Source organism: Tauraco erythrolophus, chromosome 3 (assembly GCF_009769465.1).
Source record: "Tauraco erythrolophus isolate bTauEry1 chromosome 3, bTauEry1.pri, whole genome shotgun sequence".
Lineage (NCBI taxonomy): Eukaryota > Metazoa > Chordata > Aves > Musophagiformes > Musophagidae > Tauraco > Tauraco erythrolophus.
The window spans coordinates 53,011,976-53,024,416 of NC_141467.1; the positions used below are offsets into that span (position 1 = coordinate 53,011,976).

A 12,441-nucleotide genomic window follows, 5' to 3' on the forward strand; every position below is an offset into this window, starting at 1 on the left:
GCATCTCTCACTTTTAAGAGGGTATATAGAAAATATAATAGAGGGGGTGGAGGTGGTGTTGATTTGAGGGGGGTTTGTTGGGGAAAAAAAAAACAAATAAAAACCACAAAACACCAAACAATTTATTGGAAGAACTGCAATGGTACTGGGTAACATGTACACACAACAGATGAACACGCAATAGCACCAGACTCCTCGTGCTCCTGATTTAACAAGTGGCCTTCTCTCCTGGCATCTATTGCTGCTCTTTCACTTGAAGTGAGAACTTCCATGCCAGCATTAAGATAGTACCATCTGAAACTTAAACTTTCTTCTCCCTTTTCTCTTCTACAGTCTTTGTCTTGAATCTCCCTTCCTCTTGTCACACACTTTCTCCCTGCCATATGTTGCCTTAGAAAGGAAGACTGCTTGCACAGGCATTGTCCCAGGAAACCAAGAAATTTTACCCTTCTTATCTTTAAGCATTTCTTCTACACTACTTTACCTAACTTCTCAAAAAGTGAGCAGGACGTACATGACTATCACACACATTTAGATCACATAATTTAGTCAGATCACTGCTGCCTTTCTAAAGTTAACTGATGAACTTGACTCTAGTTTCAGAGCTCGGTTTCTCATATCTCATTCACTCACTCTTTGAGCACAAAATCTAGGCACAAGTACAGAGACACCTGTATATGCCTAGCTTTCAGAGGTGCACAGCCTCCTTTATTATTCCACTCATTCTTTAAATAATACACTTTCAAAAGCCCTATCAGCAAAGAAGATAGCATAAAGTTACACACCCTCTTCCAACTTTGGAAGTTTTGATAAATGCATTAAGTGACAAAACTTTACCTTTTGTGTTAAGTAGCCTTCTTGGACTGAGAACAGCATTATTTACTGAGCAGGTGTGTAGCCTGCTTTAGTGATGATTATGGCTGGTAGTCTTTATTCTGAATGAAATTCAAGTTTAGATTAGCTGTCTTGGTTTAGTATGTTCCTGCCATCTACAGCAAAACCTTTCAAACAGGAATAGGGTATAATACAGTTAGGGTTGCTTGAAGCTACTCTGAGAGCTGAGGGTAAAAAAAATAAACTCAGCCAGAAACAACTGCAAATGCAATGCAGGTGTGGCTATGAAGATACAAACAGGTCTGCTTTGACCACAGAGGTTCATCATTTCAAAGATGTTAGAAAGGAATAATGAGTTAAACTACATTAGCCCATGCCTGGAAAGAAACACATACAAGTTACCAAATTCTGGACACACTTCTATGCACAGCATCTAATTCGGTAATACAGGGTTTTGTTTTTTTTCGCATTTGAAGCAGTTCAGCCTTTCCTGCAACTCAGTAAGTGAAATTGCCTAAATTGTATACTTCATGTACTACAGTAAGCTAGATCAGGTCCTTGAAACCTTTCCATTTCTAGTATCAGATACTGGCTTACTATATGTAGATATCCACTGAGCTGCTGAAGCTTTCACAAGTGCGTACCTATATACTGTATGTCTTTCACTCCTATATTCAGATGGTTACGTAGACAAACACACATACTTCATGAGAAAGTTAGCTAAGTACTGATAGCTGTAAACACTGTTCAGAGTAACAGCTGTGTATTACTGTATAGACTTCAGGTGTCACTATTTTGGTCCTTGTAAACTGAGCTGATCTTAATGCCACCGCTATTTCACTCCTTAGTTTCAACAATCAGCTTAATCTGTTACATGCAGATGAACTGTAGGAGTGGCTCCATCTCTCTACAAAGCCACCTTTCTTCTATCACAAAAACTTGAATACTGCTTCTAGCATAAAGAATTTTCTGCCTTATATCCAGAAGCAAATAGAAATATACCTTCAGCAAATCCTCTACCACAACAGCATGTCCGAAGTAGCATGCAAGGTGAAGAGGTGTCCAACCCATATTAGATTTACTTCTGCCTAAAAGACAAAACAGGTAAATTAAGTTTTGGTCACATAGTACAAAAAAGGTCTTATGTGCTTGGAGGCTGGCACAGTGATCATTCTTCACAGTAAGAGATGAGCAAGGATGCTGGAAGCATCAATACCATTCACATAATCTGAATCACTAAATCAGGATGCAGTCTGAGAGTGCTAGATTCAAATCTACAGAGTCTTTCTGAAATAAGGAAGTCATGTAGTCTGATGGAGAATAAAACTTTTGCTTTCATGTAATACCTTGTTCTTCAACAGTAGCAAGAAGCTTCAATTACTTTCACTATGACAACAGCACATGCCAGTACACACTTCTCTTATTTATCAAAAGACAGATTGGTTTATCGCATATTATACCCTGCAGACAGAAGAGGGGTAAGACAACCCATCTTTCCAAACCAATGATTGAAGTTAAAACAGGTGGGATGGCCTAATGTTAGGGTTTTTTGTTGTCTTGTGCTTGTACTCAATTTTAATAAAGACAGCATTACTAAGTATCATGATTTGAAACCTTTGTGTACTGCAGAACTTGTGTACCATCTACAGCTGCAAGCCTCTGCAGAAACAATGAGTGCAAGCAGAAAGCAGGCGCAGAAGTGACCATGCAAAGGAAACTATCATTTATGCTGTAAAGAGCATTTAAAGCATCCTGGAGGACTGGCTGTATGAACAAAATTCAAGAACTGCCCTACAATCACTTTTTCAAAAGCAAGATATTAAAAGTATTAGAGATCACCAATTTAACAACTCATGTTAGTCTCCAACTGCAACACTCAATTGTACTAAGCAAAGCTGATTTGTGCTTTGTTTTTACCAAGCAACAGACCCACAGTATTCTAAGTGCCACCAAAAAGCTATAATTTTGTATTTGGAAGCAAAACAAAAACAAGGCATCAGAAATGGTTTTGAAGTTACTGCCACCATTAAGTTTTCCCTTTTCATGTATCCTCAAGCCTAGAAGTCTGGAACATGCATAACAAGTTTACCCTCAGGGGACAAGCCACTAGTACAAGGAAAGAAAACTTCTGGTCTTGCAAGTTCATAATTCTTTCTGCTCTCATATTACAAATTAACATTAGAATGTGGTTTACAGCTGTTTTCCCATTTCTTGTAATTGTTTCCAGCTAATATTTCCACCCTCTGTTGGCTATTGTTATTTGTCTGTCTTCAACTCCCGCTGTTGTTCCAACCGCACATTTAGCATCTCCCCCTCATCCCAGTCTGGCCTACAGCAGAGCTCCTGCCCTACATGACTGATGGGCTTGAGTACCACAGAAGATAAATACTGTGTGGATCACTAATTCTGGGGCTACATATGCTCAATAACGTACTAAATGGATATCACTCATCTCTTGGTCTAGTAGGGAAGAAAGTTCTTTCAAAGAATACAAAAGCAGCCCAAGCTGCACTGAATTCATACAATTAGCTCAAGATAGTCACTATTTACAGCACTGACAAGACAGTGCTGCTGCCAAGTAATGTGGTCATTAAAAATCATGAACCTGGCCAGATTTACTGAATAAAATGCCGGAGGCTCTCGTCCTGCATCTGCTCTGAATGTTTGCATTTCTGATGTTGGCTGACCAGTTACTTCAAGCTCTTGAGGTTTTTATTACTACTCTTCAAGTGACCACAAGTGTTTGCACTTTTATGTTTGGTTTAAAATTGTAATGACTACACTAGGGAGAAGGCAAGGATAGGAAAACAGAATAAACACAACAAAAAAATAATTCCCCTAGCCCTCCCACCCAGGTCTTCGCTTTGATGCCAGTTAGCTGTAAATCTGGAGACTTACCATTACCATTGTTACCATTTGTTTAGAGAATGGAGACAAACTAGGCAATCCTCTGCTGGTTGTGGTCTGCCAGATTACTATGCAGTCATTGATATGTATATTTTGGTATAACACATTGTTCACCATTGATCTTATTTTACAGTTTTCTTACTTTGCAAAGTTCTAGATATTCTTTTTTGCTTGTATAAGAAGAATAAGCCAACATAGATAGCCTTTGAAAATATCATTTCGGATTAAACCCAGCTTTAGTGCTGTTTTAATGTAGTTACCTTCTTTTGAAATCAGTGAACTAAGAAAACTGGAAATGGAAGGTCACACCAATTGGTTGGATTCTCATCAAGCAAGTCTTGCTTATCTGCAAGTGTTGACTGGCTAGAATCCAGTCACAACAGAACAAGTAGAAGAAGCCTGGATTTTAATCTTCCTTCACTTAGACTGAAGTCAGGATGTTTGGGATCACTCTTGTCAGACTTGACACTTGTAAATCTAGAGCAGTCTCAGATATAAACTCACCCTTGGAAAGACAAGACAGATTTTACAAGATGTTGAAGGTAGGCTTTGACACTCAGGCACATTAATGTGTTGAACTTGTGTCTCCCAAGGCATGCTCTGGGGGAAGTTTACACTATCTCCAGTACAGCCTCCCACCTGCTCTGAAAGTACTTTATTCCAAGCCAAGTATCATTGCCACATCAGATGCAAGTCCTGAAGAAGCTGCTGCAGCATTGAAGACACTCCCCATAACCTGACTTTCTAGGGCTATCTGATTATCTAGAAGGTAATGACAGAAGAACAAGAGGCTGTAGAGAAGAGAAGGAAGATTGGAGGGCTGCAAAAAGTCAGTTAAAGTCTACAGCCTGTATTTTAGTTAATCATCATGTGGTTGCGCAACTACTATCTGGTAGTACCTAACAGATCAGGACTTGTGGCAAGACATAGTGGTTTTGGTAGTGAGACAGCAGAATGGCAGGGCTAGTTATGCTGCAGAGGCTGGGTGGCTTGAATTTGTCTTAGACTGTTTCCAATGCAGTATTCTACAGGTGTAAAGTGATTGAAACAATCAGTCTCTGAAGAGTGACTGTGAAAGAACAGAGATTTAACTCTGAAGTTTCACACAATCAGAACAGTTCCCCCAGAGAACACTTTAGTTACACTTCTTCATCCTCTAACACTTCGAAGAATCAGAACTTAGAGAACATAGACTTCACTGTGTATAGATTGCACATTCAGAACTATTTTGTTTAACCTGAACTATCATCAGCACATTCCCTCTAGTTTCCTAGACCTCCCACTAGCAAGCATGTATTAGCTGGCCAGTCATGTATTGCTAAACTGGAAGCATAACACCTAAGTACCATCTCTCTTTAGTTGAGTCTCTTCTACATAGCTGCAGACTTTCACCATACCGACACTTGCTTCTGAGCAGAAATGCCAACCAGAGACCAGTTTGCTTGACATAATACAGGACTGCAGATTATGCCATTTCATTATGCTTTCTTAAGATTATGCTTAAGACGACATCTGAGAAGCTCCACAATCTCTTCTAAGCACAAGAGACTTATTTACAAGTACTGTTTCATGAATCTCAAGGTATTTTTATTTCAGCTGTTCAGGCACTACACAGTGTCATGAATATTTGCAAAGGACATACTTGTGAGGGTTGAGGACTCTAGCTCCATCAAGTTCTGTCCAGTTCCCCTTTAAATTATGAACTAGCTCCCTGAAGATGACATATCAAGGGTTTGGATTTTACAACTTGTTCTTCAGAGACGAGCACATTAGCTATTAGGAAAACACAGACACAGCTGGGTAGTCAAACAAAAGGATGAGTGAACTGCTGATTAAGAACTATAGTTGGGAAAAGGATAGTTTGTTCAGATAACAGGCTTCCCTGCTCTCTAGGGCAAGGTGTTCCCTCTGCCTTGGCTGAAAGGAAGCATAGTTGCTCTCTCCCCTCTCCCTTCGCAGAACTAACTTCTTAGTACTGCTTAACAGTTAAATGCTGAACAAAGAAATACCAGCCCACGTAGAAACGTGATAAACATCCACTTTTTTTAAGCAACCAGAAGCACACCCATGTAAATAAAGAGAAATAGAAAGCTACCAAATGAAAAAAGAAACAGGGCAATCTGCAACTGCTAACAAGGTCGCAAATCCAGTCCCAGTTTGAAGTTTTAATGCTCAGCAAGTTGCTTAGCTCTAAGTATATTAGCTACACATGTGCAAAACTTTAATGTTGGCCAAAGAGCTAGGATACAGATCATTGGCAGCTTTAGTTCCCCCCCGCCCGCCCCCCAGTAACCTAGTATACTGCCAACAGTCAAAAGTACATAGTTGTTCCAACCATTCCTGCAAGTGTCAAGAGATATAGCTGCTCCTACTGCATGATAGTGAAACATGGGCCAAAAAAAATGTTAAAAAAATCACACCTAGTAGAGCACAAATAAACTACCTAATATTCTCTGCTGTCTTGTTGGGGACTCTTTACCTCTTTGAACCATTCCCTGGCACCATGGTCTGTTTTGTTTAATATTATAAAGCTTCAAAGTTGGCATAAGCATGAACACAGGGAGGAAGAGGTACTGATTCTTTGCCTTGTTGACATTTCTAGATTCTGTGACTCTGAGGTTTTCTGTACATTACAGTTACCTGTAAACTGCTTTTATGATCTGTTCCCCCTAGGCGAGTATAGCCTTAAGAGTCACAGGGTAAAAGCAGTTTTAAGTGTTTTTTATTACTCTATTGAGCACTTCAAAGACAGCAAGGTTATACTATCAGTAACAGTTTTACTACCTGTGGTTTCAGGAGTGAGATTACAGACATTTGAGGAAGGCTACTAACCTTTACAGTTGATATCAAAGCTTATTTCTCCTTTGTTCATGATATCCAACAGCTGTTTAACTTCTTCAGCATTTCCGTTTCTAGCATCATGAAGAAGCTGCTGTTCTGCTTCAGTACTCATCTCTAAAAAGATAAGAAAGAACCAATCTTGCAATCTCTTACACATCTATAAGTTACAGCTTAATATTATGTCACTTTTTCCCTTATTAAATATTAACACCAGTATGAGAAAGACAATTATTTCTCATGTGGAACGCATTTAATGTGCAAGCTGTTTTCAGTCCAGCATCCAGTGATGCCACTAAGAGGCATTAAAATTCCTCATACAAAGCAGTTAAATGACAAAATACCCACGTTTTCTTGCTTCTCGGTTTTCTAGATTCTAAGTGTGGCTACAAGCACTTTTCCTCCTAAGGTTTTCACCTTTACCCCTTAAGCTTTCCAGAGACAACAAGAAAAAAAAAATATATGCCTTTTAGTCCAAGTAGTTCTTCAGAATTAACTGAGACTTATTTTGACTGCCAACTCTGAAGAACCGAATCCATCTTCACATAGAGGTCCCCAGATACCTATCAGAGACTGATACAATGAGCTCTTGAACTCAGATGCCTGACCTCTTCCAACCTTGACTTGAAGGGGAGTCAGATACTGAAATAACTTTGTAGATTTGACCTTATCTTCCAGCACAATAGTACAACAAAGAAGTTCACATAAAACATAAGTAGCTAATTATCACCACTGCTTTCAAACTACAAAGAAAAAAGCTGCATTTACATCTTTCAAAGAATGGAGAAAACAAAACCTGTTATCATCACTACTTTTAACAGCTCTCTACCAGACAGACAGCCTGAGACTTTTGGGCAAGCAACACTGCTACTTATCAGATCTTTCACTAAATACAGTTAAGTGATGTCTTGACCAATCTTTTCACAATGACAGAATCACAATCTGAAGTTGTTTTGCTTATTTTTAAAAAAAAAAATGCTGTTACAACAACTAGACCTAGATGCAGCATAGCTCAGCACAGACAAAATCCAACTTTAATGTTCCATCTAAAGATACTGCTTTTAAGAGGTGACAAGAAGTGATTTTAAAAGCAGCCTCAAAAAACTGTGCTGTAATACACAATTTATTGCTGCTAAAAACAACAGCAAAATAAGAGGTTGCCCAAATTTAGTGTCTCCAGTTTAGCATCTTCACCTGACACACTAGGTTTCCCAGACCCTGCAGAATCTAGATTTCTGAGGTCAGTTAATGATTGCAAAGAACATTATTGGTCTCACACAGTTAGCTTTCCTATACTACCAGAGGTTTTGATCGGTCCCACAAACTGTTTACACTGCTGCACTGGACAGGCAGCCTGATCGCGCCACACCTGCTCATAGCTAGAACAGACACAGGGAGCTCCGACTACTGAAAGATTAGAAGCCACCGAGCAAGAAAAGAGACAGTGAGAACACTGGGTAAGCAACAAAAAGCCTGTAACAGTGACAGATCTTTTAGTATTCAAGACTGATACAGAAACCTCGCACAGGACAGACTGCCAAAGAACTAGCAATACAGAGAAGAGTTTTCCCCTACCTTTTTTGCTCCATCGGCAAAGGGAGAGAGGGAATCCATTTGCAAAGAATTTGCCAGAGAGACTTAGCAACCCCTTTCTAGTACATTTCAGAAGAACAGACTGCATCAGTCACCTGCAATCTACCACAGGTACAGGATATAAAATATCTTCTCCAGCAGTGGTTAGGTAATACTCTTCTTTGTGCCTGCTTTTGAGTTCTGCTGGGGTGGAAGGGGAGGTGGGGTGGGGAGTGTGTGTGGAACAACAACAAAAAAAACAGTGCATGGCCTTTTAGTAATCCTTTGAGCCCTGAAGCTACCTTCTCTTTCAAACAGAAGTCTATCCACTTGTCTGAGGCAACACAGAACAGTGTTGTTCCTAGGGCAAGTATAATTTTCCTCAGCAAATCAGTTCTATCAGTGTCTAGAGAAAGATCAAAATCAAATATGTTAGTGTATTATCAGTCTGTCATGCTTTCTCTGAAACTGAGCAATACCATTTCAGAGGGACACAGAATGCAGGACTGAGAATCATACAGACAAAAGGTAAGAGGATATTTAGAGCCCATTTTGCTGGCTTACCCATCCAGAATGGGGAAGAAAAAAAAAAGCAAAGCTCATCCTTCATTTTCACCCCCTCCCACACAGTATTTCTTTAGCAACCTCTGAAATATCTCAGATAAGCATACTCCTATCATTACTCCATGTAATTTGTCAACATCCCACATACACAGCAGGTATGAATAACAACACACTTTCAAAACATTAAGAACCTGAAGTTTTCATTTGATATTGATGAGAAGGAAGAAAAAGACTACTTGGGAAGAGAACCAAGAAGCTGATCCAAACGCACAACTCTTGTATGCAGCAAGGCCAGTTAAGTGCATGAGCAGAATCTTAAACAGCTTAAGATACACAGTGATTCAGCTTTCCATGTAAAATTACTCTCAAGACTTTTCCCCCCAAATAGTCATTAGGTTAAAATCCCTGGTTTGTTTGTACTCTTAAAGCTAACATTAGCATTCGAGTGACATCCATAGTACAATGGCTAAAGAAGATCTGTCCGCTTCGCTGGTTTAGTCCCCAAAGACTTTGCTGCTTAGGCCAAGCCTTCCATTTCAAATACACTTTGTAAGCTTGAAGCATGCAATGATGCAGAAGAATGACTGTCTGGCTATTAGTCATAGAAGGATCATTCGCATGAAAATGTTCCTACAATTGGGACTAGAAAGTGAATCTGTGTGCAGTTACTCATCAGACAAGTGATACAGAACCTAAAGTTTTAGCTAACAAGCTAAATGAAGTGCCTCAATGAAGCTGGCAGCAAGGGGGCTTTTAACAGAAGTTAACATATTCTTGAATATAATGTTTTAAGCAACTGGATTTGCTCTATAGCAGAGATGAGCAACCACCAACAGAAGTTTGAGAGTACTGAAAGAAATCACTGCACAGACACTCAAATGCTACATGCTTACAAACACTGTACTCCCTTGCAGACAAGAATTTATTTGGTCACATGACTCACCACCAAAAGAGATCCAAAAATCCCTACCCACCAGTTTTGAGGTACCAAGCCAGATCATCGGCACTGAGGTAAAAGCTTAGTAGTTTCATTTGCATTTAATAGCCACAAAAGATCCTACTAGCAGGTTAAACTATATGAATTGTGCTGCCTATATGCAAAGCTACTAGTACCTTAAGAGAACAGACACCCGTTCAGTGGCGTCGCCATCATTGCCTTATTCAGTTAATCAGCTGACATAGGTTAAACCGCCTTTCCCAGCTCATCTTTATGGCTTGTGCTGTTGAAAGGTTTGTATGCTAGGCTCTACAGTCACTGGTATATCATGAGAAAACAACACAAGAACAATATTTAGTGCCTACTACACAGCCAAGATGTGACTGCAAGGCACTTCCGTTGAACTTATTAGGACTACTGGAGCAGTACTTGACTGCTAATTGAATCTTATCCTTTAAGAAGGTATAAAAAAAGCAGAGCATCTCAATGCTATTCATCTTCTTCTGAGACCTACCCCAGAATGATCTTCTCATGATACTAGAGCATTTGTCTTCACACAGGGGTTGTTTTCAACACAGAGAGCACAGGTTACCCTTCTGCCTGCACACCTGCTTAATAGAGTTTTGCAGAACATTTAACCATGAAAGGCCACCTAACTACTGATATACAAACTACCAACTTTACCCAACTGCTAGGAAAGAGTCCAAGCAAAAAAAGACGCTTTTCTCACAAAGCAGTCTACAAAGACCTAAAGTGTCATCCCTGACCAGGAGGCAGCACTGTAAGATCCATTTGCTTTTACTTTGATTTCTTCTCCTGCTGAGGCCTCCTGCCATGTACACAGACCAGAACGGCAACAATACACACTAAGCAGAACATGGCTGGTTTTCACTACGCTGCAGCTTGACAAGCAATACTGGCACTGCCCAAATAAATATTAAGGCTCTGAGTCAGCACCTACCGGTTACATAGGAAGACTGGTTACATATTCATGACAAATAGTAAGGTTAGTAAAAAGCTAGCTACACTGGCTAGTATTTCAAGAGACCTCTCTCTAGCAATGAAAACTACATTCCTGTAGTAAAGGATGATACTCGCTTAGGAAGACTTCTTACATGTCCCAGCATGCACGCATTATGAAGTGATGCTTGTAAAGGAGGAGGCGGGCAAAACGCACCAAACTACACAAACAGACAGAACCTGTCTACAAACCCACACACCATACTGCACTGACAGTAGTTGCTCCAAGAAAGAGTTGCAGTACTAGAAGTACTACTGATGTTATCCAAAAGTAACTATTTTAATCATCCGTTAAAGGGTTCTAGAAGTTAGAAGTTGAACATGCTTCTATGACAAGTGTCACGGTACTCCACATGAAAGCACCACCTACCTAAAACCAAGTTACTGACTGCTCAGCAGCAATTAACACAGTATCTGTTCAATACCATTGCCAAGACAACAGCTATTTGAACTAATCCTCATTCTTAAGTATCTCCTGGCTGTTTTCAGGACATAGTTTAGTTCTGCTACATCAAAGACTTTCTTTCAGAAAAGCTCTGAATAAGCTTACCACAGCTAATACGAGATCTCTCTGGATCAGCAGGCAAGCACAGTTCCAAGCAAGAAAACTTCAGCAGAACCACTGGATTTCTCTGCAAGCGCCTGGAATCGAGAGCAGTTTGTTTCAGCACAGGTAATTAAACACTTTTTAAGGCGACAGGGTCACGCGTCAGAGCGAACGCACTTCTTGCCCATGGGAAAGGTACGCTCCGACCCAGGTCGCGGACCACCACACCGTGAGGCACCAGCCGGGGCGCTCACAGGAAGGAAGGGCCCCCCGCCCGCCGCAGCTGGCGCTCACATCGCTTCCTGAAGGCCAGAGGCCCCTCGACACCGAGGCTGCCGGTGCTTCAGCTCCTCAGCCCAGACCTGAGCCTGAGCTCGGGCCGCGCCCCGCACGGCGGGCGGCGTGCCGGGGCGGCTGCGAGAGGCTCGGAGCGGGGGGAAGCAGTGACACCCCCCAGGCACGCTCCCGGCAGCCACAGAGCGGAGGCAGCGTCTCAGGCGGCCAGCGAACTGCGGTCCTGCGCGGCGGGCGGCCCGGCGGGGGCGCGGACACCCTCACGCAGCGCTGGCCACGCAGGCCTCCCCGGCCCAGCCCGCCAGACCCGCCGCGCCCCTCGCAACCGGCTCTGGCTGAACTCGGCACCCCCGCCCGGCGGGCACGGCTCGGAGCAGCCCCGGGAGAAGGGACAGCAAGAGACACCATAACGGCAGCAACAAAGCAAACGCCGCAGCGGGAGAGCGCGTCTCCTCCCGCTCCTATTTCCCCCCGCTGCGCGCCGCGGAACGAAATCCACCCGGGGCGGGTGGGCTGACCCGCCGCCAACCTCGCATCACCTCACCGCTCCGCGAAGCTGCCGCCGCTACTGCCCGCCCCGCACACCAGCCTCCCAGCCCGCCCCGCTGTGTTATACGCACCGGCCCCGCACGTGACCGGCGGCGGCGCCCCGCAGCCCGGGCTCCTCCCCTCCCGCCGCGCGGGGTGGGCGGCGTGGGCTCCCGGCCGGGGGGAGCCCCGCCCACCTCGCCGCAGCCCCGCCCACATGCCCGCAGCCCCGCCCACCTGATCGCAGCCCCGCCCACCTGGCCGCAGCTCCGCCCCCTGCCCCGGCCCCTGGGGCTGCAGGCAACGCCGCCTTGGCCCGGTGGGTGCCTGTGGGGTGAGATACTGCCCTGTTCTCGCCCGGGTTTTCCTGCCGCCGCAGCCCGAGCTGCCGGGTGTGCGG

At 42.9% G+C, this 12,441-nt stretch overlaps 1 protein-coding gene across 3 annotated transcripts in view; it reads right to left on the bottom strand.

Annotated features, from left to right (window-relative positions):
- The window catches only part of OSBPL1A (oxysterol binding protein like 1A), a 76,262-nt gene extending 64,948 nt beyond the window's left edge, over positions 1-11,314 (bottom strand). For all 3 annotated transcript variants that reach the window (XM_086608622.1, XM_086608621.1, XM_086608620.1), the window contains exons 1-3: positions 11,223-11,314; positions 6,574-6,696; positions 1,837-1,922 (exon numbers count right to left, since the gene is read on the bottom strand). In XM_086608622.1, the coding sequence (XP_086464748.1) occupies positions 1,837-1,922; positions 6,574-6,694 (207 nt within the window). In that variant the 5' untranslated portion in view covers positions 6,695-6,696; positions 11,223-11,314. The remainder of the gene's footprint in view (positions 1-1,836; positions 1,923-6,573; positions 6,697-11,222) is intronic.
- Positions 11,315-12,441: the final 1,127 nt, after the last annotated feature.